This window comes from Xiphias gladius, chromosome 8, assembly GCF_016859285.1.
Source record: "Xiphias gladius isolate SHS-SW01 ecotype Sanya breed wild chromosome 8, ASM1685928v1, whole genome shotgun sequence".
Classification (NCBI taxonomy): domain Eukaryota; kingdom Metazoa; phylum Chordata; class Actinopteri; order Istiophoriformes; family Xiphiidae; genus Xiphias; species Xiphias gladius.
This window is the reverse complement of record NC_053407.1, coordinates 15,884,115-15,912,034: the sequence shown is the minus strand read 5'-3', so window position 1 is coordinate 15,912,034 and position 27,920 is coordinate 15,884,115. Positions and strand designations below refer to the sequence as shown.

Genomic DNA, 27,920 nt, shown 5'->3' with positions numbered 1-27,920 from the left:
GTGTGTGTGTGTGTGTGTGTGTGTGTGTGTGTGTGTGTGTGTCTGTGTGTGAGTAATGTCTTCCCTCCAGGGTCCATAGAGTAGCCCACGACTCAGACAATGCTGCGGGAGCCGCTGGAGTTGCGCCTGCGGGTGAGAGGCATGGTGTGGTGGAGGGGCATGGGTGAGTCAGGGGGACAAAACTGGTGGGGGTGGTTGTAAGGTGGAGGCGGCGGCGGGAGGGGGGGCTGAGGGCCATCGCCCTCCCTGATGCGAACAGGTGTGGACATGGCTGACTGGATGAGCTGATGGGTGGCTGGGCCTTGGCTCAGGAAGGCCTCCATCCGCCCTCGCCCGCTCTGGTCCACCACGATCACCTTGACAATCTGCTGGCACTGGATGAGTGTTTCTGGGCGGAGCTCCCCAGGCTGGACGGGGCTGAGCAGGGCGGGTGGCGCAGCCAGGGCCAGAGGCGTGGACTCAATGCTGGGCTGGCTCAGTTGATAGGTCTGCAGCCTGTTGTGAATTGACACCTAGTTTAGGAACAGTCAGAGAACGCATGAGGAGTTACCAGCCTGAACGCAGCCTCCACGCAGCCCTCTGGTGTGTTACGCACATGGGCATGCAGGCATGCAGTTAGGTAGTATGCAGAGCGAGCGCATGCAAAATACACACACTCTTTTTTTTTTCTCTCTCAATCATGTTTTTTACATGATTTACACTTACTCTCAATCTCGTTTTACACACACACACACACACACACACACACACACACACACACACACACACACACACACACACACACACACCAGCCCAGAAAGAGAAAAGGGTTGTGGGGTAAGACTAGATTTAGGTCAGATATCACGGCGGGAAGATTTTGGATTTTGTGTGTGTTTGTGTGTGTGTGTTTGCAAATATGATCAATGAGTGGGAGAGTGAGAAGCTAAGAGATAAAAGGGAGTGTCAGGAGAGGAGAGAGAGTTGACACCGAGGGCGTGGTGTCTCCTTAACACAATGCTTTACAACTCTAAGGGACTGACTGAGAGGCAGGAGAGAGAGGAAAGAGAGGGGCAAAGGAATAAAACAGAGAGAAAACTGGAGAGGGGAAAACAGCTTCTATCACTTTGCTTAGTTAAGGGCTTTTTTTACATACACACCCACCCACACACACACTTGACAGACTGTTAACGGTATCAAGCTTATCTGGCTTTGTAGATGGCATTCTAGGAGCCAGCCAGGCTTATGGTGGTTTGCAAAGGCTTATACAGTAACGCTGGCAAACAGCAGCTGATGAAAGAACGGATGCTGTGTAGTGAGTAGAGTGGCTGCCGACCCACTCATGAGGCACAGAAGGAGACTGTTTGTAGCACCACTACAGCAGGCTCCTCTCAGCAGCCTTTGTATCTTTGGCTGCATAGTGGGGATGTGCCTCAGGCGGAGCGCTTTTAAAGCAAAGCATAAAGCAGACTTTCTTTTCAGGATGAGGCACAGCCCCCGTCTAACTGCACGCGCTCAAATACAAAACCACGCCCACAGAAATCAAGACGCAAATACTTACCTGAGGGAGACGTGAGTAGCTGTGGCACTCACCTCTACTGTGTTGTTGTTGCCGGTTTTATCGTACACATCCTGTTGGCCTGTGGGGAGAGACGGCTCTATTTGTAAGTCAACATGCAGATTTCAGCTTCATATAGAGAGAGTCAAAATGTCAGAAACAGGTCTTCATACTGGGGATTTCCATTTGTTTAAAGGAATAGTTCGTGAAAAATCCTTACTTACTTACTCTTGTCCAGAGTTAGATGAGAAGATCTCATGTCACTCTCATGTAGCTTCATACAGTATGAAGCTACCACCAGCAGCCCGGCTAACCCTAAACAGCAATCGTGGATCTGTCCAAAGGCGACAAAACTCACCTTCCAGCACCTCTAAAGCTCAAAAATTAACATGTGACAACCAGACTCCAGGAAGTGACTGAACCCATCAAAGAAATAGTCCAGCACTTAACCCTGGTAGCTTCGTATTTACTGTATAGACATTAGAGTGGTATCAATCTTCTCATCTAACTCTGCAAGAAAGAAAATAAGTGCATCCCAAAGGGACAAACTTTTCCTTTAAGTACAGAGTTGGAGTCTGCGTAAGGTGAAAGAATTTGTATACCATAGATCACGCATTGTAACTCGTTGGTTTAACCCTTACACAAAAAGGGTAAAAATGACAGTTCGGGAAGTTACAATGTTGAACTATTTCCTTTTTTAATACTAAAAAAAAGTGACAATGACAGCAAAAGCAACAGTCACTCAGACCATCATCCACCTTTCTTTTTTTATTTTCTTTGTCAGCTTGGGCCTTTTCATGCACCTCTCGTGTCTTATTTTCTACAGTCCCTTCAGTAGTATATGCACTGTTTGGAAAGGTATGCTGTGTTGTGCATTTCATGCTGTGTGAGCAAAACCAGCACCTGAGGGAGAGCCGTGTCCTGTGTGTGTGTCCACTTGCCCGCCATTGGTGTGTATGCCATGTGGCTGGATGCCTTGTTGCCTCTCCAATTCCCCTACAACACCAGAGAGAGAGACTGCAACTAGTCATATGCGGTACAGTGTGTTTGCATTTGCAGTTGCTGAGGTGTGTGTCCTCCTTTCCTTACACTGGATGTGTATCTGCTCCATCTCGTTGACCTCTGCGATAGCCTCTCGGAGCTCCTCTGCAAACTTCCTGAGCTCTTCTCCGCTCGGGGAGCAGAAGCTCACCAGCTGCTTCTTCTCTGAGGTAAACGGGCTCAGCATGGTGATGCCATGGGCATAGTCTGATAAGAAAAACCCGTCAAAGAGAGAGAGCTTTCACCATGACTTTGATTCTAAAAAGCACGCAGGGTTTTTCAAAAACGTCTTTCAAAAAACTTCAGTGTTGTAGTGTTTACTTCAGTTTCTGCTTCACAAAACGTTACCTCTATGGATACTTCCAAAAATTCATACTCTGACATTAATGACCAATTGTATTTCTTTTGACAGCAGTGGCATTTTGAAGGTCTACAGAAATATTAGAAAGGTCGTAATTACTGACGATCAGTAGTTTTCTGTTTTTCTTTTTACGCAAACATTTTTAGCTATGCTAGCAGCGTGGCTCAATCACTGCCTGTACCAAGCTAAATTTAGTACAGCATGAATACTGATAGCTATGATGGGCTTCAGATTTTTCATTTACTGTCATCATCTGGTCAAATTTTTAATTTGTCCAACAATTTGGCTTATGATCAAACACCTGCAAAACTGAGAGAATTCCCATCAGTCTCAGCTTTTGTTTGTAATTCATAGATTCCTCAGCTAATTGACAGACCCGTCAAAATTCATTCATAATTCCATAAATTACTTGTTCCGTTGTGAGTAATTTAATCACTAATTGCCCTGTTAACACATGCTTTTTGAATCCAGTCTCTCAAAATCTATATATATTATGGTGACTTGGCTCAACCAATTGTTAAAAATGACATTTTTGTATTTTCTTACCTCACTGAAATCATAGAAGAATCTTTCATGTAAAAGTAATACTAAAATCTGTACTAATACTAGTTAGTATAAGTCGACAGCAGCAAGTTCATTTTGTTTTACTGGTGACCCCTTGGCAATTCATGCAAAGCCTGGGTCCTGACCCAGACCTGACAGACAGCAATGCTGTTGATGGCTTTGACAGTTTGCTCGGCATTTTTCCAGCACCATGGTGGCATTTTACTGAGAACAAACTGCTGTGGAGTAAAATAGCATCTTACATTCATTGCTGAAAAGGTGAAACTGCATTCCCAGGAGACCCATAGCTTTACAGAAGGTGTATGAGGCCGAGCTTTTCTTCTTGGGACACAGTTTCAGGATCTACAGTCAACACATGACACACAACGTAGCTGAATTAACATATACAGTGTTTGATTATGTCTTGCTGTTACAGTCGTTGTATTTTGCACTGACATTACAATGTTGTTTCAGGGGCATATGTAGAGCCTTGTAGTGAGTCATTGTAGGGGTGAAGCCTTACCAGCAGAAGGTCATTGAAGAGGAAAACCTCTCTCTGGAGCTGGGACAGTTTCTGTTTGTGAGACTTGTTGGCGTCAGGAACCTCAAACAGACGACAGCAGCACACCAGACGTCTGTGGGGGACAGCGAGGATCTACCGAGGTGAGGTTAAAGAGATGGAGATGACTGATAGAACAGAGGACAGACTGCAGTGAAATAATACATGGCTCCAGAGGAAGGTCACTGTACAAACAAGTACAGACAGCTCCCTGACATGAGAAAAAAAAAGGGAAAGGGGAAAGACTTGCACACAAACAAAGATACTACTCACAGTTTTCAGGCCCAGGATGGACTGCTCCACACGACTCACATAAGTGACATGGTCTTCATTTGAGCGGAGCTCTCTCTGTTGAATCCTTTCATAGATGCCTGCCACCATCTCTCTGGGGATGTCTGCTCCATCATCCACACCTGAGGGGAACAAGGGCTCATAAAATGTAGAAGTATCGAGGTAAGAACTAGTCTACAGATCCCACAGGCGGTCAACCCTGACACAATGAATGTCCAACTGTTCGCTAAGCCTTGTCCCCCATCTTACTGTTGCTATGCCTGTCAACATGTATCAGATTTATCAATGGAAATTTGTAGGAATTTTTGAAACAACAAGTCCCCGTGTTCAAACTGAGGTAGAAAAAGGAAGGCTTCACTTTTCTAGCCAGCAACGGTTGATTTTGCCGGGCGAAATACAACTGCCAGATTTTATCAGCTGTAACAAGCTAGCTAATTAAATTAAAGCTAGCTCCATGATGATTTGGCTGAAAGCGCTGTCTCTGGCTGATCTTTTAATGTTTCCAGCTGACTTGCTTTGAATCGAAAGTCTTGTAAAAGGTATTTCAAATATGCACATGATGGCTACATACATGATATAGTGCTAAAAGACTAAGCTAAAGATGCATTTCCCAGGCATGAAGGTAGCCCCAGTTTGTGACTCACATGTATTAGCATCCATTCAGGTCACAGAGGCAACCACTGATTTTTCTGAAAGATAATTACCCAGCAATATTTGAAAACCCAGACGGTGATTTAAAGCCACCACTGTTCAGACGGTATTTTCGGATTCCCAAAAGGCCTTTCTAACCATCTGGATTGAAAAAATATTTTGCCCACTTCACGATAAAAAATATTTTTAACCTGTTTCCAAAGTAACTGTCCATGTAGTCATTCGGAAACAGAAACACAGCTTGGTAAATGAGTTAAAAATCTTTTTTATCATTCAGTGGATGGAGTATTTTTTTCATCCATATGGTTAGAAGAGTCTATGGGGATTCTGAATAATGATACATATTTTTAAACAATCTTCTGGGTTTTTCAAACATAGTGGGTTAATTATCTTTTAGTGAAACCAATGGTTACTTCTGTGGCCCGAAAGTAAGCTAAATTACATGAGAGGCACAGACTGGGGCTAGCTGGCCCTAACAGGTAGTAAGCTAGTTAGTGTAACCATTGCATCTTTCAGCCATCATACTTTTCTTGTGTTTTTGGTTTTAGAAAGCCTAGAAAAAGGAACCATCTTCCAAACTCTTTATATATCAAGTCTTGCTCTAAGATATGAATGGAGTCATTGCTGTTAAGGATAGGGATTTAGAAAAGACAACATAATGGGCATAAAGTACAGTCTCTATGCTGCTCTTCCATTGATTTAAGACAGTAGAGTGAATACGTCAAACACAGATATCTCCTTAATAAGGAAATGAAAGAATATGAACTTGAAAGTCATGATATTATATTTTCACACATTTTTGAGTTAGTCCATTGACATTTATCTTATGAAAAGTCATTATTATTCACATATGTTGATTGTGAATTAAATCATTTCATTGTCCAGATCCCTGGGAAGATACTGTATGCAACAGCCACAATGGAAGCTAATGGGAATCCTAACTGTAAACTTAATAATCACTGAATTTGAGACTTACTGATTGTGTGGGCTCATAATTTATGTCTGAGATACTTCAGGCAAATGAGTTTTATTTCATTGTACGGTTTGCAGCTGTGATTCAGAGAATGTCCTTTTATCCCAGTTTGTGTGCTGTCATTGTGTCTTGGCAGTTGTTCTATTACCACTTTCAAGCAGCACACAGACATAATCACTCCAATCTGACACTGCAAAGAAACCTGTTGTTTTTTTTTTTTTAATGGTTTTATGGTTTTTCCGTTAACTGAATGTACAATAAAAACTCTAACTGCTCTGCTTTAAAGATGCTATATGTAAAGTTTTGCTATTGCTACATAGCCAATGTTAGCATTTAGCTGTTGGCTGTTTACTTACCAGTCTAAAAGAATCGTTGCGAGTTGAGCATCAAACTTAATTTCTTTACTTGACAAGAGCTGTCTCCAGCAGCAAAAAGCCAATGTTAACTCTTGTTTTCCTTCTTTATCTATTATGCTAACCAGCTAGCTGTTTCGTAATATTACTTTGTGATAGTGAGTAGCGTCCAGTCTGCCCTCAGTCCAACATGAGAGGATGAAGAAGTAGCACTGCCCAGTGGGCGTATTCTAACCTCTTGTAAGAGTAACGATGGCTGAAGCTCTTGGTAAGTAAACAGCTTTTAATGCTTATGTTGACTATATAGCAATAGCAAAAACTTACATATAGCAACTTTAAGCCCTGTTTGCTGTAGATGTATGGATCGGTTCATCTGCTCGATAGAGAAAGGATTGAGAGCCTCGAGGAGCTTAGTGCGGTTAATGAGATGCTTCTGAAAGACCCGAGCTCATATCGTTAAATCTAATGCTAAGTGATCCTCAATTAAATGGGTTGACGCCATGGTCTCTGGGGCAGAGCTCTGAATCAGGGATATCAGGAATCTCCTCTTGCACATCTGATGGTTTTCTTGATGTTAGCAGAGGCAAGCAACCGCCGTCTCTTTGAGCAATTTACTTCAGTTCAAGAGGCTGTCACTCAAAAACTGATAGTGAGGTTGAAGTGAGGTTGATAAGAGAATGCTTGTTGTAAAACTTTGGCTGCCCTGCCCTCTGCTCACTTTTTCGTCTTCCACATCTGGCATATCTCTCCAATGCATTGCCTCATGATCTACAGTAAAAGGTTTAAGCTGTGCATGTGTGGTTACTATATATAACCAATGTTCAAACTTTCTTCTCATAAAACCACTTGCTATAAATTTTGAAACATGTCTGCGGGCCATTTTACCAGCTCTGTCCTCAGGGACAACTCACACTCCCTGAAATGAAACATACTGTACATACAGCCTCTATGTAAACACACACTATCTCTCTCTTATACATGCACACTCTGTAGATGGACACCCTAACCTCTTAGGTTGCGTATGAAGTCATCGAGGCCCATTTTGCGCTGGGGTTTGATGTTGGGTGAGTACATGTCCGTGTTGAGGAGGACCACAGCAAAGGCCAGGATGAAGATAGTGTCCGGGTTGTGAAACTGCTGCACCACATCAGGATTGCACATACAGTACCTCTGGCTGTGAAGGAAAAACAGGACAACAAAGTTGTATATCATGAAATCATTCATGATATATCATATCATTCAAATAACATCCTGGATATTGTGATTTTCTGTTACGTGAATAATAGGATATATACTGGCTGCAACATTTTCTCTGGTGTAACAAACACTGGTTAAAAAAAAATTAAATACAGCACGAGCAAGATTTCAATCTGCTTGTCAGGTTACCACAGGTTTGGTGTATTATACCAAAAAGGGCAGATGGTATATTCATGGATGTAAGGCATCCTGGGCCAATCATATTGTTTGGCTTTATCTACCAACTGTACTGTATATAACATTCATTGTACAATTAACAAATCATGACAATCAATCCAACAAGATCGTGTTATTAATCAGTGTTGGGTAAGACCCGTATTCAGTACATACAGACATGTGGGACAACACAGAAATAAATAACATCAACTGAGTGAATATGTTAATAAACTGCAGACCATGATTTAAGGAACTGTAGGATTATACTGCCGGGCTGCTGTTGAACTGTATTTCTTTATACTGGGAGGTGTTCTAATATTTTTTTCACCCCATTTATAACCAATTAGGTTAGACTGAATATCAGAAACACCTCTTAAGATCTCACAGAGCCGATGTACAAAAACTTGATAATGCACTCTCTGACTTTGTTGTTGTGTCAAATTACACACCCAAATCCCCAAATTTCCCCTGCATCATTAAGAGAGATCAGTACAAAGTGTTAAAGTTATATAGGCAATATAGAGAATGTTCTTTAAAAAGTTGCTTATTCCATATGTGCGGTAGGAGCATTCAGACTGATTTTAAAGCAAGATATCTTACTACACAAGCTGCACTATTTTTCAAATTTGACTGACTCAAAAACTGACTCATTGTAACTTCTACTCAGATATGAGGAGCCGTCAGTCTCTCATAAATGAGACTGACAGGACACAGGAGACATTTGACAGACCAAAATGGTTCTGCCCTAGGTAAGGTAAAGCTGCCCAGTCTGCTTAGGAATCAGAGATGCTGCATTTGGACTTGCTTTGCTCCGTCGCTACCCACAGGCTTCACGAACTCTCACTTCCACCCCTCCTTCCCCCACAGCTCCCTCCCTATCTTTCTTACTGTCACTTACACTTACACAGTGGGCCATTTCAGTGGTGGGAGGCTTTTATCTCTGCAGCCAGGCAGGATGCAGACATGGAGAGGACTGCTCTGCTCTAGAAGACTATTTACTTGTCAGAGCATATGTAAGCAAAAGGCCACATCTGAGACCTGTGCAACCAAAAAGCCTTTTCCCAGACCCCACACAAGATCATAGGCCTAAGAACTCACTTGGTATCAATCGATTGCAGCCCAGTGCAGAAGTAATGCCTTTGTTTGAGGGAGAATAGATCCTGCTTAGCACAAACAGCCCTACAGATATAATATGCACAGGCACATGCATAGACGCACACAAACACACGGAGGCATATCCGAGCCTCCTGATCTGCCAACTTGATGTAATTCTGCAGCAAGTTCATCAAAGACTGAACGCAAGGCAAGATCTACTGTATATGTATGTATGAGTGAGTATGTATGCAAATGGACATGTGCATGGATGTGTGAATGCATATGTGTGCGTGTTTATACACTGAGTGAGCAAAAAGTTGAGTGAATATGTAAAGCAGTGGGTATGTGTGTGTGTGTTTGTGCACCATTCACACATCTTCACGTGCGGTTCTCTGTTTTATGTAACCAGTTCATTTAAGCACTAACTCGCGATCCCTTATCTTCATATCTGCATATGAAAGTTGCATGCCAGCTGGCACAAATACCACTTCTTATAAAAGAACTACTCATGACAAGAGTACAACAAGCTTCAAACAGATGACATAACAACTATTACGTAACAGACATGGAATCGGATGTCTGGCTGTCCCGATAAAGCCCGCTCCTTTTCTGACCTATACTCACAGCTCAAGCTACAGTGTGGTCTCAGATCACTGATGGATTTGTAATCTGCAGTCAGGGGTTTAACACGTATGATTGAGTGTGATGTGATTAACTGATGATCGCAGTGGGTGTTCTGATTGGCCCTCAAATCAGAGGCGGAGGAGAAAAGTGTCATCACTGATCCTTTTCTCCTCTTTCCCCACCAATTCTTGTCTTGTGTAACAACACACTGGTAAAAGTCTATATCTTTTATATTATTTACAAATCCAATGGAAACACCCAAACTGCCAATGAATTGATCCTTATAAAAAGAATTGCCCATGTATCCACAACCTTCTAGAGCTTATGTGTCTTCAAAAACACACCAATGAGCCACAGCTTTGCCCTGAGTGACATGTTCTTTTATTATAAAGAACATGGGCATTGAGTCAACCCCACATAAGCAACTCAGGTTCCATAAAAACTCACTTAAGCACAAAATGTATATTAATCCACCGCTGAAAATAGTCACAATAAATCTAGTATTAACTTTTGTTTTGTGAAATGTTTGCTAAAAACTACAGTGCCCAGCTTTTTTAGGATTTAAAAAAAAAATTAAACTACATTTGAGACCCATTTTTGTTAGTCACTAGTGGCGTGGCTCTAGGGATGGCACTGTTGTGCTGTCAACCACTTTGGTCCAGATTGAAATACTTCAGCAAATACTGGATGGATTGCCATGAAATTTGGTACATTTATGCTCCCCTCAAGATGAATTGTAATAACTTGGGGAATCTTCTGACTTTTCATCTAAGGTCATTATCAAATCAAAATCTTTGGTTTATGACCAAACCTCTGCAAAGCCAAGGACATTCCCACCAGCCTCAGCTATACTTTGTTGTTTGTGTTTTGTGCTAATTAGCAAGTATTAGCGTGCCAACACACAAAACAAAGATGGTGAACATTGTGAACATTACCTGCCAAACATCAGCATGTTAACATTGTCATTGTGAGCATATCAGTATGCTGACATTAGCATTTACCTCTAAGGACCACTGTGCGTAAATACAGCTTCACAAAGCTGCTAGCATGCTGTAGACTTAATAAAAGTTTAAATCTTCAGTAGGAATCACGGAGCCTTGGGCTAAATGCAACGCACAGGGGAGGAGAGCTGGCAAGTACTGAAAGATGATTCATTCATTCATTGAATTTGTTGAAGAAAAATATGGATTAACACTGACCTTATCCTTTAAGAAAAAATTTGGGTAATCACCTTCAAGATCCCAAAGAGACACGAAAAGGTAGGCTGCTCCGACAAACAGGTCACATATTGTTGATGCAGAATGGTGCTGGCAGAAAATTAAGATTCAGCACATTCGATAGGGCAAAATACACACCCCTAACATTGAATTGTACTAGCGATTTTGCATAATGGAAAAGGACATCTTGGGTAATGAGTTTAAAGGAGCTGTAGCTCCTTTAAGTCATGTCCTGCTGGTCACATTGTTGGTATTCCTGAGGGAAAGAGCCGTACATCAGCAAAGGTAGATTAAATGTACACAGCAATGTAACCAATTACTCTGAAATAGAAAACAATGATGGGCATTTTTATTGCATTTTTAGTCCTGAGGGGTAATCTTTCGATATTACCAGGACATTTCAAGGACAGTTCCGGCAGGGGGATAAGGTTCCAATTGCAGATCTTATTGGTCAGGCTGATGCTGTCTGTTTTTGTTTCAAAGAAATTTTCAAAAATAGCACCATGAACACCTGCTTCTGCCAAGGAGTTTTTTTAGGGGCAAAGTTAGACAGTCCACTTAAAGCAATAGAGGGAGTGTGCAAACTACAGTAGGTCTCTCAAGGTCCTCTTGGTATTTAAATTAGTCTTCTTCAGCTGATATGCTCATAAATTTTAGTGTCTGGAGAGCACTGACAAAATGAGCAGAAAATCAACTCAGGCTAAAACCTCATGAGCACCAAACATGCACTTATACGTATTCATGTGTGATTTTGGATGGAAATGGACAGGAAACTGTCCAGCACATACAAACCACCTAAGAGGCCTGAAGATTTGGCCAGGTCCAGGGGAGAGAGTTGTGAAATAGAGCATCCATTTTTGTCCTGATGGAATGCACACTGATTGCCTGCAGCTCAGATCTCCATCATGATTGGCTGACAATCAAACAATGCTGAGTTTAGTCAAAGGTTACAGGCAATCAGCGTAATTTGTTAATTACACAGGGCTTTGGTCTCATCAGAGCTTGCTTCAGTGAGCTAGCAGAACCAGGTAGAGACTTTGTCTATACAGTCGGCATTACATACATACACATCAGAATGCCAACCCAGATATGTCTGCTAACCCAAGGCTGCAAGATGAGATTTTTTTTGTTTAAAATATGTGAGTTTGGTTGTTTCATTGTTTTACTGTTTTGCCACAGGCAAAATATCTATTCATTTTAAAAGGTTCAAAGTGCCCTTACCAGCCCTGTTTGGTCATGTGATGGACTGTTGTTGTGTTGAATTGTATTAAAAAGAGCATCCAGAGCCTGTTAGCCATTGAGGCCTGGTTGTGAGCGAGTTGACAGTCTCACCTAAAGGCTTCGATGAGTCTTTCCACTTTCTGTGCTTCTCCCTGAACACGGACATGAGCCTGGAACTTTCTCAGGGCTTCATCAAGCTCCATGCCGGAGAAATCCATCTCATCCACAACACAACTATAAAGAGACAAACAGTGGGGAAAAGAAAGAAAGCAGAGTGAGAAAGGAGAGTGAGATTGAGTTTAGTTGCAGTGTGTCACTGTAATGAAAAGGTGAGTGTGTGAGTGTGTGTTTGTGCGTGTGCATGTGCATGTGCCACAAACTATGAGTACCCAAGTGCTGATGGCAAATCGTCCTCTTACAGTCATGCTTCCATTAAAGAACCACTGACCTGGAAGATGCTCATAGAGACAACATGTTTGCACATGCACACGCGCACACACAGACACACACTTTGTGAAAATATCAATGGAAAGAGAGGTTCTAATGACATTGGGAGATAAGAGGGAAGGAGAGAGAAGGATGAGAGGGTGAAATAATGAAATGCAAAAAGCGGGTTGGGGGGGCATGAAAGGCTGAGGATAGGCCCTGGCAATGGAAGAAGTACATACGCAAGATTCTGCGAGTGTACGTTTACGTGCATGTGTGTCTGTGTGAAAGAAAGTGAGGGTATGTGCTTGTGTGTGTGTGTGTGTGTGTGTGTGTGTGTGTGTGTGTGTGTGTGTGTGTGTGTGTGTGTGTGTGTGTGTTCGGTGCAGTGACCTATTTCTATAGTCTCTTCAACAACCTCAGCAAAAAGCCTCTCTATCCTGGATCTCTGTCTACACTGGTTGGATGCAAAAAGAAGGAGTGTGAAAGCATTCAGTAAATGCTTGTTTTCATGGATGTGTTGCATGTATGGCATGCAAGTGCTGCACATCAACTGAGACTGTGTGTGTGTATGTGTGTTGTCGTGTGTACTGTATGTGAGGTGGTTAGATTCCAAAAGCCAGTTCTCTTTTACATATTTTTAGATACCTGATTTCATTAAAGTCTAGCATATTTTTTAGTAGTAAAGAGCAACATACAAAACATCCAGGGAGTCGAGTTTCACAGTTCATTCTTGACTTTGGTATGTACCCTGATACAGTCAAAAACTCCAGCTCCAGCTACTAAATGGACCTTTAGATGAGATACTGTTGATTTGTTCACTTTTTTGACTTTAAAGTCAGCTGGATGGAAGCCCTTTAGGTGCAAAGACTAGTTGACAATTTAAACATCTACAGTTTGAGGCGGTAATTTTATATCTGCTGATGAGGACCATGTGATATGGTCGGAAGCTCAAAAACTGCTACTTAAGGGACCTAGAGGTAAGACTGTTATATCCGATCCTAGGAGTCTTTTAGTTTAGTAGCAAATACAGTTTCTCACGTTGTAATAAGTAATCAAATCTGCAATTATAAAAAATGTTAATAAGTCCTTGCACTACAATCAATCAATGTTAATTAGATGTAAATAAACTGATTTTGTTCCAGATGATCTGCACCTCTTGATGAACTAAAGGGTTTGCTGAAAGACAAAGAAAGTGTCATAGTGGAGGAGGAATTTTGTCACAACATGGCAACTAAACCGTTTTTTTTATTAAACGGGCACTCCACCAATGTTACACATTAAGGTCAGTTACTTGCCTTGAGGTCTAACACTCAGCCTGTGAAAATGTCTGTATCTTTTTTTTGTTCTCATTTTGGTTTTACGTAAATTCCAGCATTTTTTGACGCTTGACCACTGAGAGTTGCTGCTGCTGATTTATAACATTAGAGAAGCTCTCAGTTACAATTTAAAAAACAACTATGAAGACTGCATTATTAAAATGTGTTATTTATTAAGTTATCTATTACCTTTGTTAAAAAGCTAAACCATAATCTCCATGAGAACTGAGCAAACTTCATCCACTAACCTTGAGTTAAGATGATTTGTAAAATCTAAACAAATTCAATAAGAGATACAAAAGGATTCGAATTCCAAGAGTGGATTCATTGCTTGGATTTGATAAAATACTGTATACATAATAAGGACTCACTCAAGAACATCTCGGTTGAACTGCAGCTTGCTGTTCCCCAAGAACTCTCCAATCATCTGCCGGCTCAGGCCCTTCCTCTGCAGCAGGAAGTGAGCCACTCCGATGGCTGTGTCCGGGACGAAACCACGCGTGATCAGGAAGTGGATGCCTCTCTCTGGGTTCCTGCCCACAGACAGCCAACGGCAGAAAAACGGAGAGTTTAAGTAGGTAACACTGTATTTAAGAGAAAGGGTGCTTTAGTGTGTGTGCGTGTGCGTGTGTGTGCGTGTGTGTGTGTGTGTGTGTGTGTGTGTGTGTGTGTGTGTGTGTGTGTGTGTGTTTGAGGTAATGTGATTGTGTGTGTATGAGGAAGAACAGCACCAAGAGAAAGAGGGAGAGGAAGAGCGCATTCATGCACAAAAGCTGTTAGCTCTGGAGTTCTGGATCAGACCCACTGTCACTGATGCATATGAGTTAATTTACTTTAATTTGTATTAACTAATAATAAGTGCAGGCCAACCGTGGACTCTATTTATAGGCGCTGAGAGGCTCTCACATTGTTCATGACCTCCTTGACTGCCTCTCATCTTCAACTGCATTTTCCCTCTTTTCTATCTCTCTCTGTCTCTCTTCCTCTCTTCATCCCCCGCCCCTCTCTCTAGCTCTTTTTTTCACGGACATCGCAACATCACAAGATGGCACTGAAAAGACAGCTCCTCCCAGCAATCACAAACACTAATGAGCAGCTGCTTAGAGTCGTTTGCTGGGCTGTCGGAGATTTGTTAGACATAAACAGTAATAAGTGTACTTTGAACCCTGATCCAGAGGGTGCAAAAATATTTTGCAGTTTTCTGTGTGCTAGAGTGGGTGTGTGTGTGTTTGTGTGAGTGTGTTTGCTGCCAGCCCACTCACACATTGAAGAGATTGAGTCCTATACGATAGAGGCGTTTGCGGTGAGTGTCTGTGGACAGGGTCGGCGAGCGGCAAGAGGCTGGATCCTGGCAGCGGTCCCTGGGCAGAGAGACGACCAAGGCCTGCAGGGCCTCAGGGCTCGGCCCCCCAGGGATCTGCTGAGGATGGGTGTAGTGGTACTGCTGATACTGCGTGTAAATCTGAGCAGGCTGCTGATTAGACTGGGTTGAGGTGGAGATGGAGGTGGAGGCAGAGGTAGAAGTGGAGGTGGAACCCAGTCTGTCGGAGCCACTCTCCCCTTCCATCCCTCCTCCTCCCGGAGCCGGAACTGTGGAGCCCCTCCTGGATCCTGGATCAACCATTTCTAGCTCCTCACTGGGGGGAGGGGCAGGAAACTCCGGTTCCTCCGCTGACTGGCCATCTCCTCCCCCAGCCATTCCGCTCACAGAGGTCTTCCTGCTGCCCGGTTCTGCCCCACCAGTGTTGCCCAGAGAGGTGGTGGTTGTGGTGGTGGCGGAGGAGATAGTGTAGGAGCTGTTGCTGTCGATGTGAACAGTGACATCCCTGAAAGCCATGAGCAGTGAGCTGGCACTGCGAGGCAAACAAGCGCTCTCAGCAGCTGCGCGAAGCGCCCCGGGGTCCATCAGTAGCCCTTTCCCCTCTCCACCCTCTGATAAGCTCCAACCACGAAGGGCCTCATCGATTGACTGGGCCAAGGAGTGCAGCTGCAAATAAGATGACAAAAAAATTCACTTCAAAACCACTGATTTAATCTATTCTATTCAAGGAGCCCGATTCATGAGTGAAAAAGTTTCTGATTCCAGCAGGGTCGCTAATTAGTGGCCATTTCTAGGACTAGTGGAACCAAATAAACAGTGATGGTGGCTGGCTGCTGAGCAAACCGTGGCATTCAGATGACACTGCCCATCAAGCCAGAGGGGGCCAGTCCGTGTAGTTTAGCTAAGGCCAGGTTGTGTTTAGCTAAGGCTTGTGTGGCGGTAGGATTGGACAAAATTTTAATTTTGAAATGATGACGGCAACAGATTATTGCCATTCATTCCGAGGGGAGCATGAATGTCTCCACAAAATGTCATGACAATCTATTCAACAGTTGTTGAGATATTTCTGACTGGAACAAAGTGCCAAAGAGCCATGCTGATAGAAAGGCTAAAAAGGACATATTGTATGCAGTTAATGAAACTTTTTCTGCACCATTTTATGTCCCTATTTAGAATAAGGCTTATGGGAGATATAACATGAAACGAAAACACTCACTTGTTCAGAAAAGCAGTCCTCTAGCTGTGTGAGTGTGGGTCCAGGGGTTTGAGGTGGGCCCGTGTCTGGTGCAGGAGAGGGAGCAGCTGCTGGGGCAGACGCAGGAGAAGGGGGCAGAGAGGTGGAGCGACACGGGGGAGGAGGGGGAGTTTTTGAGCGCAGAGGTATCTGTCCTCCTCCTGGATGCAGAGTGTAACTGTGTCTCTGGGCTGCGTTCCGGTTTCGGCCGGAAGGGCTGGGATGGCGCAGGGAGATCCGACGTGGCAACTTGCTCTCTGACAGCGAGTTACGGATCTTCTGGAAGTTTTTGCTGAGCTGATACTGACGGAAAGCTGTCTGAATACGACGGGCTGCCCGCCTCGCTATCAGATGGCCTCCATACTTCTGCTCCAACTCCTCTATCTGGGGAGGGGAAGAGAGTGAGGGGGAGTGAGTTTAAACATCAAACATGTTTACAAGGCTCTGAAACTTACTGAAGACACTGCAAGAGTGATATTGCAAAGCACACAGCAGCCACTGAAAAATATTTATTCATCCACCAGAAGGCAAACATCATGTTGCCATTTTGCGCCCGTGTCTACAAAAGATAAAAAGAATTTCAGCATTGACGGAGTCATGAAATTCACACTCACAGCCTTCTTAGAAGTATCCTTCTTGTTTATCTGACCACCCTTTTAAAACCAGTGAGGGGTTTATGGTATTAGAGCCAAAGTAATCATCTATCATCTATCACCATTCAACTACTAATACTGGCTGAAGGGCCATGGGAAGGAGGATGGATAGGCTGTGATAAAGGTGCTGTTCAGAAAATGAATAGAAAAGTAAGCACTCGCACAAGCCTATTTCTGTTCTGTTTGTTGGCAGAGCAGCTCAGTCAGTCCAAAATCTCAGCATCCCCCAGAATTTTGCCCTCCTATATTTTCAGCAAGAGGGAGAGGCGAAGGAGGGGGGAGTGGGAGGCAAGGGAAGGAGAGGCAGAGAGGGAGAAAAGGAGGATAGCGGCACATGTGCCTGGGTGTGTGTCTGCAAACACAAGCACGCGTGCAAAAAGTGCACAGGCAAAGATACACGCTCATATACACACACTGCAGCAGCAATAACAGTGGCAACAGCAGACCCCTAAGCAGTTTGCTATGAGAAATAAAGACATCTCCAGCCGCCAGAAGCAGTTATTAGCTGTTACCATGACAACCTAGCATCTTTCGTGTTCATGTCACTGTGGAAGTGGAGTCGCTGGTGCTCTTTTTCATGTCAACAGAGACAGAAATAGATCTGAATGGGAGTCTTTTTTTGTCACACAAGGCACAATGTCAAATGATCATCCTTCGCACACCTCATCAAACTAAAACAGGTGGAGGGGTCAGCATTCACACCGTCCAACCACATGCCTGTGGGCCCACACACACACACTTGAAATAAGACTTACCTGTTTGTTTTTATTCTCCAGGGTGATCTCGTACTCGCTGGGTCCCTCCCTCTTGGTCCCCTCCACCTCCTGCCCAACACTAGAGGATGTTCCATCCTCCAGGCTCAGCATCTGTCCTCTGCCACAAAAATAAGCACAGAAAGCTATCAGTCCTCTCCACTGACCTTCGAAACTCGGCCGTTATCACAGTGGCAGGTCATCAACTAACAGAGAGTAAAGAGGTTCATGAGGGAAGCAGCAGGTGGAGAGTGATGCGTCAGTGTTTTGGCTCGGGGCAAGGATATGTGTCCAGTCCTATTTGGCCAGTTTTGTGGCTCCATTGCAGGTTGCAGGAGTGAAACTCTAGGTATGTGACCAGGAAGAAAATACTAAAAGGTTAACACTAGAGACTGTGTCCAGAATCATTCATTTACCACTTCCCACATATTAAAATTTAATCCCTAGTAGGGCTGCAAGCACCAATATTTTCATTGTTTTTTAATCTGTTGACAATGTTGGAAAATGGTGAAAAAAAAAACACAATTTCTCAAAGCTCAAGATGATGAATATTCAACATATCCACCATCATTACAATGAAATAAAACAGGGAAAAGCAGAAATTCGTCACATTTGGAGAAGCACAAACAGTGAATATTTTTCATTTTCCATTAATAAATGACTAAAAAATTAATCAATTATAAAAATCGTTAATGATTCATTTCATATTAATCAACTGATCAATGGGTTCCCAACATTTTTTTTTTTTTCTTGTGGCCCCTTAATACAAAGCAATATCTACTGTACTTGTGTTGCATGTCTGTTGTGAGCAGTTCAGTCAAAGAGTGACTATTTCATTGCTTAGAGGCCTGGAGAGGTAAAACTGAATAGAGTTTCACAAAAAAAGAATCAAAGAGTGGGAAAAAGTCTGAAAAATAAAGATGGTTATGTGTAGCTGAATTCTAATTTTTTACCTGCTCGATCAGTTCGTAACCCTTTCATTCATCCTGCAACATCTTGCGACTTGACCCGATATATATGATTGATGCTCTCAGCCCTATTTTATTGTGAGCAGTAAACGAAGATTTCTGACACTTAATTGCATAACTGTAATTTAAACATACAGACGGATGACAAATTAAAGGCAAAACCTGAAAAATGAGTGGCAAAACAGAATGACAATGCCCCCATCCATAGGGCACGAGGGGTATCAATATGATTCATATGCTGTGGCCTTCACAGTCACCAGAGCTCAACCCAGTTGAACACCTATGGGAGATTTTGGACTGAAGTGGTAGACAGTGCTCTCCACCACCATCATCAAAACTTTATCTTTAGACTAATATCTTTTGGAGGAACTCATATCTTTTGAAAGAATGGAGTTCATCCCTCCATTAGAGTTCAGGAGACTTAGAGAATCAATGCCAAGGTGCACTGAAACTGTTCTGGTGGCAAATGGTGGCCCAACACCTCACTTGTTTCCTAATTACGAACAATCTGCTCCCAGACCGAACCAATTACAGCACTGCATACCACTGTCAAATACTGTAGAATTGAAATGGTGGAAAGTTTGTTTGAGACACTGCAGTAGGCAGCAAATAGAAAGGGATTTTGGACAAAAGCTTGGAGTTGAAAGAATATCCATTCACATTTGGAACCGCACTTTTTGAATAGTCACATGGGACATGATGTCCTCACCAGATAATTTGCTATGGAAATCAGTGCTGACTTTGTGCATGGAACTCCAAAAAGCGGATGTGTTGCCATGGCAATGACATCATTTGGATGAACGTTTCAGTGGTAATTGTGACAAAAAGTGTAACTGTCTGAGTATGCTTCATGGAAATAAAAATGACTGTTTTCCATGTTCAGCTGCTTGGATTGTGAGAAGGGGATAAGTCTGTGACATCATATAAGAGTTCAGCAACACTGGAAGCAACGCAAGGCAATAACAGAGAGACTATCATATTCTCAAAGTCAAATGTGACTGGCAGAAATAGTAGAGGAATAGCCGAAGCTGACTCCACAGCTATTTGATAAACAATTATTTCAGTAATACAGAAGAAGCTCGAAGCAAAAACAAAACAAAAATGTATTTAAATCCGGCCTAAATCTGATTCAAAACTCAACAAAGTCGACCGTGGAGGCTGTTTCCCATCGCTCACTGCTCCATCCTCCCCCTAATATCCCAGATCCTTTCCACGGATGGAACAATGTTCTTTTACATTATGGCATTATCGAAATTCTGTGAAAGCCGTGTAAGGCTTACTAGAGCAAATTACCGCCATGAAACAACAGAAAGTGTCATTTTACTGTATATCCAAGTTTTCTAGTTCTATAAAATTTTGGTAGAACTTAAGCTTTCTTCATCATTGTTAAATTGTGAAAAAACATAGAGAGGCCAACTTCCCTTTAGTATCTTATCTCACCGCTACTAAAAGGGAGATAACACTGACATGTAGCAGCATTTGTTCAGCCAAACTGATCTGATATAAGCATGGAGGTATGATCCTGCTCTGAGAGGTTTTATAATGGTGTTCAATTATGAGAGTGTGTGTGAATGATGTTTTGTGCCTGTACAATCTTTCCTCCACCCAGACAGTGCTTACTCCAATAATTGTTGTACGAAGGGAACTAAACAGGACAGGGGAGAATAAAAAGCCTGCTCATGGATAAATAATAAGGGCAGCACAAAAAGTTCCTCTTTGTTTTCTTTGATTGCTGTGAAAACCCCCGCTGTGTGTCCCCAGCCAAAAGTCAGAGATAGGTTTCAGAGAACCATATATATATACACCATATCTTTAAATAAAATAAAGTTAGAGAAAATAGAGACAAAAAAAAAAGAATATAGTGGAACCAGAGGAAAGGCAGAGATAGAAACAGAGAGAGGAAACAGGAGGATATAGTGAGAGTTTGTTGGTGTGTGAATGCTGGAGGCTGTCTCTATCAGAAACTCTATTAAAACACTGCCATGCCCCAGCGCTACATCAGAATACATTAGAGTACATTAGGATACATTAGAGGTTTTAAAAGCAAGAGTTGAGGTTTTAATGCATCTGGACAGCCAAAGCCTCTATAGTGATACGGGCACTATACACTCCCTCTCTCTTGCTCTCTTTTCTAATGCAGTCACACATGCTCACGTACCAAAACACACCAAGCACACACTCCTGCTCCGCTTGCTAGTATGACGTCACGGCGAAAGAGAAACGAACATCTGCCAGATCGCTTCTCTCACGGCACCGTAGAGGCCTATAGTACTGTACAGACAGAGGAGTAACACCCACCCAAAGGCTGAGTAGGGGACAGAAAAGGTTAGGCTATAGGAGGATCCCATGTCGTCTCCTGGGAGGTTTGATTCAGTGGATGGCAGTTAGTGTGTAGAGGTGGTGCAGGTTTGCATTCACCAGGGCACACACAACTTCATATGATGATAATAATGAGCTATGGTGTTACAGGGCTCCTCTACATCTCATCATCTCAGCTGGCTCTCCACTGCCGCTGTGCCATTAGCCCATCCAATCAGGACTAGGTGGGTGTCGGAGTTAAGTCATCAGATCAGAGAGATTCCAGGCAGACAGATGGTGTTATTAATAAAAACAGAACGAGAGAGAGATTTGATAGGGAGGGATGAGATAGAAATAATTGCAGAGAGATGATTAGGAAAGACAAAGTCTTCCAACAGACAAATGAATAATGAGTCAAGATGCATATAGAAATAAACAACACAAGGGGGAAGGATATTACAGCAGATGAAGTGATGGAAAAAGTCGACATGACTGGGAAAAACTGAATTTAGAAACAGAGTGCGGGGGAATAAAACAATGGGAGAAATTCTGGAGGAGGGAGGGCTAACGGTAATCATTGAGAAATATGACAAAATCCGCTGTTCAAAGTTGAAAACGGAGCTCTGCTCATTCAAACGTCCACAAGTGAAACGTCATGCATTCACACGCCCCCATGCACACACACACACACACACACACAAATATGAACAAACTCGCACAACAAACAGATAGCCCAGCCCACGCAGATAGAGATGGCAAAAGTGGCTACAGTAGCTTCCTAAAGTCAACACTTCTATTCTCCAGTTACTATGGTAGTGGTAGCTGTTGCGTCATTGTTGTGTTGCCATGGGCACTTTTATAGTGGCAATATCAGTACGTACAGTATCTCCGCCCTCTCTCTACCTCTCTATGTACGAGTTACCCTTGAGACTGTAAGAGCTATAGGTTTGTCACAGAGAATTTAACTCGCTTGCCGTAACTCTGGGCTCCACATGTCCATAAATACACCAATTCACACTCACATACAGTACAGTGCTGTGAAGACACTAACTAACAAGCATGATTAAAAGCCTGGGTGAGGACATGACACAGTTAGGTAACACATGTCACACATATATATATATATATATATATATATATATATATATAGAGAGAGAGAGAGAGAGAGAGAGACAGAGAGAGAGAGAGAGAAAGTTTTCCTTGGCTGAAGGAGCACTAAGAGTATTAAGAGCAAAAACTGTAGTGTAGTGTCTGTGAGCGCTAGTTGAGTCTACCTTACCCGGATGAGCCAGTGGTGTCGGCCTCTGGATGTTCAGGGGCGGGGCAGCAAAACTGATGCAGCACAGTCTCACTCCTGTAGAGGGGCAGACAAGGGAGGAGGAGATGTAAGCAAAGGGGAGAGGAAAGGGAAGGGGACAGAATTGGAAGGACAGCATGTCATTCGGTTTAATCGGCTGCTGTTAGTTGTTTGCCTTGTTGCCATATTCCTCTTTATGCTCATTCTTAGTCCAACATCCCAAAAGATCCTGAAGAGGCTCTCATTAGACTCTGGGATTATTTCCATATATTCTGTTTACAGTTTGGCGCTGATCCCGGGGTAAATACCGTATATAGGTCAATTCAAGGCTGAGAAAGCTTAGAGTGAGTGTGAGTATTTACACGTTTGTGTGTCTGGATGTGCTTGTGTATGCCTGCCTGCGTTCAATTCATCAGATCAGTGGTGATTTAGCAGAAATGCCAGAACCCAATCTGGACAGATGGTTACTCCATCTCTGTTTCCTTCTGTTTCTCTTCTTAAGTTCTCCTCTCTCATTTCTCTCTCATACATTTTGCATTTACATTCATATTTTAGGCACTTCGCCGGTGCTCTTATGTGGAGCAATTTAGAGTGAAGAGAACGAAAAAATAATCAAGACACATCAAGTGTCAGCCGCTGCGCAGATCGACCCTTTGACCCCTTTTGGATGCTGGACACCCTCCAATACCCGGGAAATAGAATTTAGCAGCATCATTGGTGTCTCACAGCTACATTTTTGGAAGGCATGAGTGTGACCGTACGTTACGTTAGGTCCTTCCACAATGAGCTGAAAGCATTCAGTTGACATTGAATTTCTTAGCTACGCTACAGTTAGTCTTCTGACCTGGGCGCAGCATATTGCTTGTGACATATACCCACAGTGACAGGCATTCAGAGTTAGTGCAAGACGCAGAGTGACAGTCCGTGCTATAAAAAGCTACTTTTCACAGCAACTTCCGTAGACTTAAAGAGACACTGATTTTTGTTCAAATAGCTCCAATCAACACTTTTCGCACTTGCTTTGTATGAATAATACTCCTCGAACTGCAGTAACGATGACTGCACCACTGACACCGCACGCACACGAAAACACACAAACAATTGGTCCTCTGTTCAGTGTGGTTTACAACCTTAGCGTTGGAATGCTGAGAGTACAGGTGGGGACCAAAGCACAGTGCCTGCTGCCTTTATGGACTTCAATTGTCAGTATATTTGGAATCTTTTACATTTTTCTTTAAAAAATCATGTTTTGCAGTAATTCTCTCAGCTGGCAATCAACTGCCTAATGTTAACAACTCCCTGGGGCTTTGAAAAATCACCAACACAATTACTGTACATTTCAGCATTAATTTTTCAGCACAGTAATTTTCTTTGTTGTGCTTCTCTCCTCTGTATTTCAAACACCAGGAAAGCCGGATAAAAAATAAAGTTAAGTGCACCACTTGTCATACGTCCAAAACTGATATTCTTAAAACATGCTTGCCAATGTATGTTACATTTGTAAAATACAAAGATAGACTAAATGTATGAGAAACATTTAGAGACAATAATGGGTTGAGTGTTTTTCCCTCCAGGTTACCAGCAGGTTAATATAATTCTACACATAATAACTCACTTTTTCAATTTTATTTTTCAGTTCTCTGATGTGTAATCTCCAAAGCCATACACAAAGCTTCCTCAGGTATGAGGTGACTGTATTTCTGTTTCTTCATTTAAACTATTTTTAAAAAGAAATTCATTTATTATTGAAAAATCAATTTTGGAGATTATGTCTGTCTTTAATCTCATCGCCTCTTCAAGGTGGATTTCTCCGTGTGCAAACTAATTCAAGACCCATAAATCTGTGCTGGTCAAATGAGCAGCAGTTCACCTCCTGTGTGTTGCGTTGTGACAAGGCCACACGACCCCCAGAGTGTTCTCTAATGCACAACTGGTTAACAGGTGAGCAGGATAAATGAAATCAAGGCTGTATATCCGCACAACAACAACACTGAGTTCATCAACATTGAGTTTATTAGAAATACAAGTGTAAAAGCACTGATCTACAAAAGTCAATCCCTGTTCACCATCAGCATGAGAGCTGCATTATTTTGCTGGGCTGTTATAAAACAGTAAAGCCCATGCTCAGCTTGTTTTAGTCTCACAGTGAAGAAGAGGCCAGGTTGCTTGGGTCCCTGAGCAAACACACACACACACACACACACACACACCCGCCCACCCACACACTCACACACTCACTCACACAAACACACACTCAGCGGGTCCATCCATCTGTCTGTACAAGACACGCACACAATGGCCATCCACCTCCAACAACGCTTACAAAGAGAACAGGTGAATATTTTAGCAGTACATGCCTCCTGCTGTCGGCCCATGTTTTCTTTCTCTGTGCCCCGTCCTCCCTCTCACCATCCCTCTCCTCTTTCCCGTTTTGTAAGAGTGCTTTGAACGCAGTGCTTTTCATCGGCCAGTATCCAGTAGAGAATGTAAGGAGAGTGGGGAGAAGGAGGAGGGTTGACATGGAACGAGATCAGCTCCGTTTGGACTCAGAAATGTTGCCGGCGCATTGTGTTCACCTTCCACTGCGCCACAGGACGCCCCAGCCTGTCCCTCCGCTGTCCAAGCCATCTATTTGTCCGGCAATAAGACAGATAAACTGAGGAGACAGCTACCCCCAACTGCACCCTTTTTTTCCTACCTCCCTCCTCTATGTTTTGATCTCTCCCTGTACCTGTCTCACTCTCTGTGCACTGAACCCCCCCCCATTCTCTCCTGGCCACTCTCTCTGTTTTTATTCCCAACTCTCTCACTCTGCCTCCTTCCCTTTCACTGGTCCACTCCAATTTCAACCTCCAGCTCCTTCCTCTAGACACCTCCAAGGGCTCCATCAAAGACAACGACTGAGCTTCCATCTCTCTCTTTCTCTTTCTATCTCTCTGCCTTTTCCTCTCTCCTGAGAATGGCTGATTACTGTTCGCTCCATAGGCTAAGTGGGGCAGAAAGGAGGCTCAGCTGGAGAGAGAGAATGAGCAGAGGAGAGAATCCTGCCTCCCCCATACCCCCCCCAATCGACGTGCATTTGGGAGCGCTGACAACAGTGCAAAGCAAACAATCGAACTCACAGCCACCCCTCAGCAGAACACAAGCCCACATGTCATTTATCTGTAGGGCAAAGAAAAGTGGGCTCTATAGAAGAAGATAAACACTCAGATAATTGCAGAAAGAAAGAATGACTGCGTGCTAACACATGCACCTACACAAACATATGCGCACAAAACACACACACAGATACAGTTTGTAAGACAGAAACACGCTGACACACACAAGTCGCTGGCAACAGGAATAGCAGAGGGCAGATCTGATCTCCAGTCAGCAGCAGGCAGGATGCAGCAGGCAATGACAGGAAGATGAATCCTCTAAAAATGCAAGTGAAAGCCTCACCTCCCTTTCACCTGTGTGGCCTGCCAGAAGCAGTACTAGAAATGAGATGTTAAGCTACTGGTTTTATCCAGACGGACTTATAATCAATGAGGAAGTGGAGAGGTTGGGTTCAAGGACACACAGGAGCGGGAAGGCCATTTAATAAACCGTCAGCCCACTCTGCTGCCTGATCAACTGGTGGATGCCTCTGCTGTTTTCTGCCTCCAGCTTTTATACCAACAATTCATTTATTTTAATTTCCTCCTCACCAGTAAAACTAATTTAAATTAAGAACCAGTGGTGTTACACTGATTCCCGTCAGAGAATAGCAAATAGTTGCCGCAGGTTAAGCTCTTTCCAGGGCACAACCACAACCACCTCAGGTTCCAGGCAAAGCTATAGAGGAGAGCAACAGGCACTGCGCGCACACACACACACACACACACAACTCAAGAGTAGGAAATATAAGATGTGATAGTATTAATATGAACAACTGCTTTTTTAAGATACACGTTTCCCCTTCTGCACTCCTCTGCTCATCTCAACTCCTCCTCTGTTCGGTGTTGTTCCCCTCACTGGGGGTGGAGTCCCAGAGAGACCAATCAGGACTTCTGCTGGGATACAATTTATGAACAGAACACACACACACACACAGAGAGAGACACACACACACACACACACAGAGATCGAGAGACACGGGGAGAGAGAGAGAGAACGAGAAAACGAGAAAGATGGGTTTCTCTCATTAGGTGATACGATGATATGAGGCTCTGATGCCAAGGAGGGGGGCTGTGTGTCTGTGTGTGTGTGTGTGTGTGTGTGTGTGTGTGTGTGTGTGTGTGTGTGTGTGTGTGTGTGTGTCTCATCTAACACAGCAACATCAGAGGCCCAGAGGTCCCGTGAGGGTTCCCAGATCCCGTGCATTAAATAATAGGCTAGAGAAACCAGCAGCACCGCGGACGGCGACTCGCGGTGTCTCATCATCGCACGTGAAGCTGCTCCCGTCTCGAGCTGACATTGACCGCCGTGCCGCGTGTATTTCCACAACACACACACAAGCACGCACACATATAGGCCTACAGCTGTTTGTTATGTAATGATCCAGTGATCGTGATCCAGTCTCTCATTTAAATAATCCGCCTCTTCCTCTTCTGGCAGAGTCCTTACCCGACACACACAGCTGAAAATTGGAAATTTGCAAGCGCCTTCTTCATTAATTAAACGCCTCTCAATCTGCAGGACACGCATATATTATACAGTTTTAGACGGATGCCACACAAATACTATGAAGGATTCAAAACAGGCCACTATAACCAAGGTAGGAAATGTATTCAGGCTATAGGTCGATACCGCAGAAAATTCAAGACCATGGGAGGTGAAATGTATAAAAACCATAGAGACCTTCTGAATAGCTCAGCTATATTCCCAAAACTGGACTATTTTAGGACACAAAAACACACACACAAACACACACACACGCACACACATACGCACGCACGCACACACACACACACACACACACACACACACACACACACACACACACACACACACACACACACAATAAAACCTCTACTCACTCGGATTTCTTAGCCAGGGCCAGGGATCTACAAAGGGTTGTGGGGGTCATCTGAACCAAAGAGCGGCAGCTGGCGCAACTGCCGCCGTTTTCCGGGTCACTTTCAGCCGGGGAGACCGTGGACGGATCGGCTGGGACCAGCTGCATGTTCCCCGGGTCCATAGATTGGGGGGACGGTGGCTGGACCCCCGGAGTCGCCTCGAGCTGTGCTGGTCCAACCGCATGGTCTGGCAGAGACCCCGCACCAGTCTTGAGCTGGATGTCCTGAGGGTGATGGTGATGATGAAGGCAGCTGGGGTCGGGGTGATGATGGTGATGGTGGTGATGATAAGGATGCTGCTGTTGTACCCTGACGTCCCGCAGGTGCCTGTTTTCGCCGATGAGCTCGTCCACCCGCCGGTCCAGCTCCTCTATCCGGGCGCGCTGGGTCTGGATGAGACTCTGCTGGTTCTGGACGATCGTGGTGAGCTCCCGAAGGTACAGGATCGCCTGCACCGGGTTTTCTAGCAGGCTGGAGCTCATCATACCCAAGGCAAGAGGAGGGAAGAGAAGGAGAAGAAAAAAAGAAGCTGGAGTGACGAATGGGGGGACAGAGGGAATGCAAAATATCCGGGAGTGCGAATGAGAAGGTGAGATGTCTGCTCTCCTCTCCTTGATTCTGCTCGACTGTGGATGAGGCTGCACCGACCGAGCTAGCCTCCGCTTCTCCGACTCTCTCTCTCTCTCTCTCTCTCTCTCTCCCCCACTGTGCTGAGTGGTGCTGATGAGAGGAGCCAG

General features: G+C 43.7%; 1 protein-coding gene across 1 annotated transcript; it reads right to left on the bottom strand.

The window, feature by feature from the left end:
- Positions 1-92: 92 nt before the first annotated feature.
- iqsec3b (IQ motif and Sec7 domain ArfGEF 3b) lies at positions 93-27,668 on the bottom strand. The gene is made up of 15 exons (XM_040132323.1): positions 27,145-27,668; positions 22,127-22,201; positions 17,585-17,702; positions 16,159-16,560; positions 14,884-15,608; positions 13,993-14,154; positions 11,988-12,110; positions 7,314-7,480; positions 4,312-4,451; positions 4,003-4,134; positions 3,743-3,842; positions 2,624-2,782; positions 2,438-2,530; positions 1,570-1,616; positions 93-512 (listed from the first exon to the last, which is right to left on the bottom strand). Exons 1-15 carry the CDS (start codon positions 27,666-27,668, stop codon positions 93-95), a joined length of 3,387 nt encoding a protein of 1,128 aa, XP_039988257.1.
- Positions 27,669-27,920: the final 252 nt, after the last annotated feature.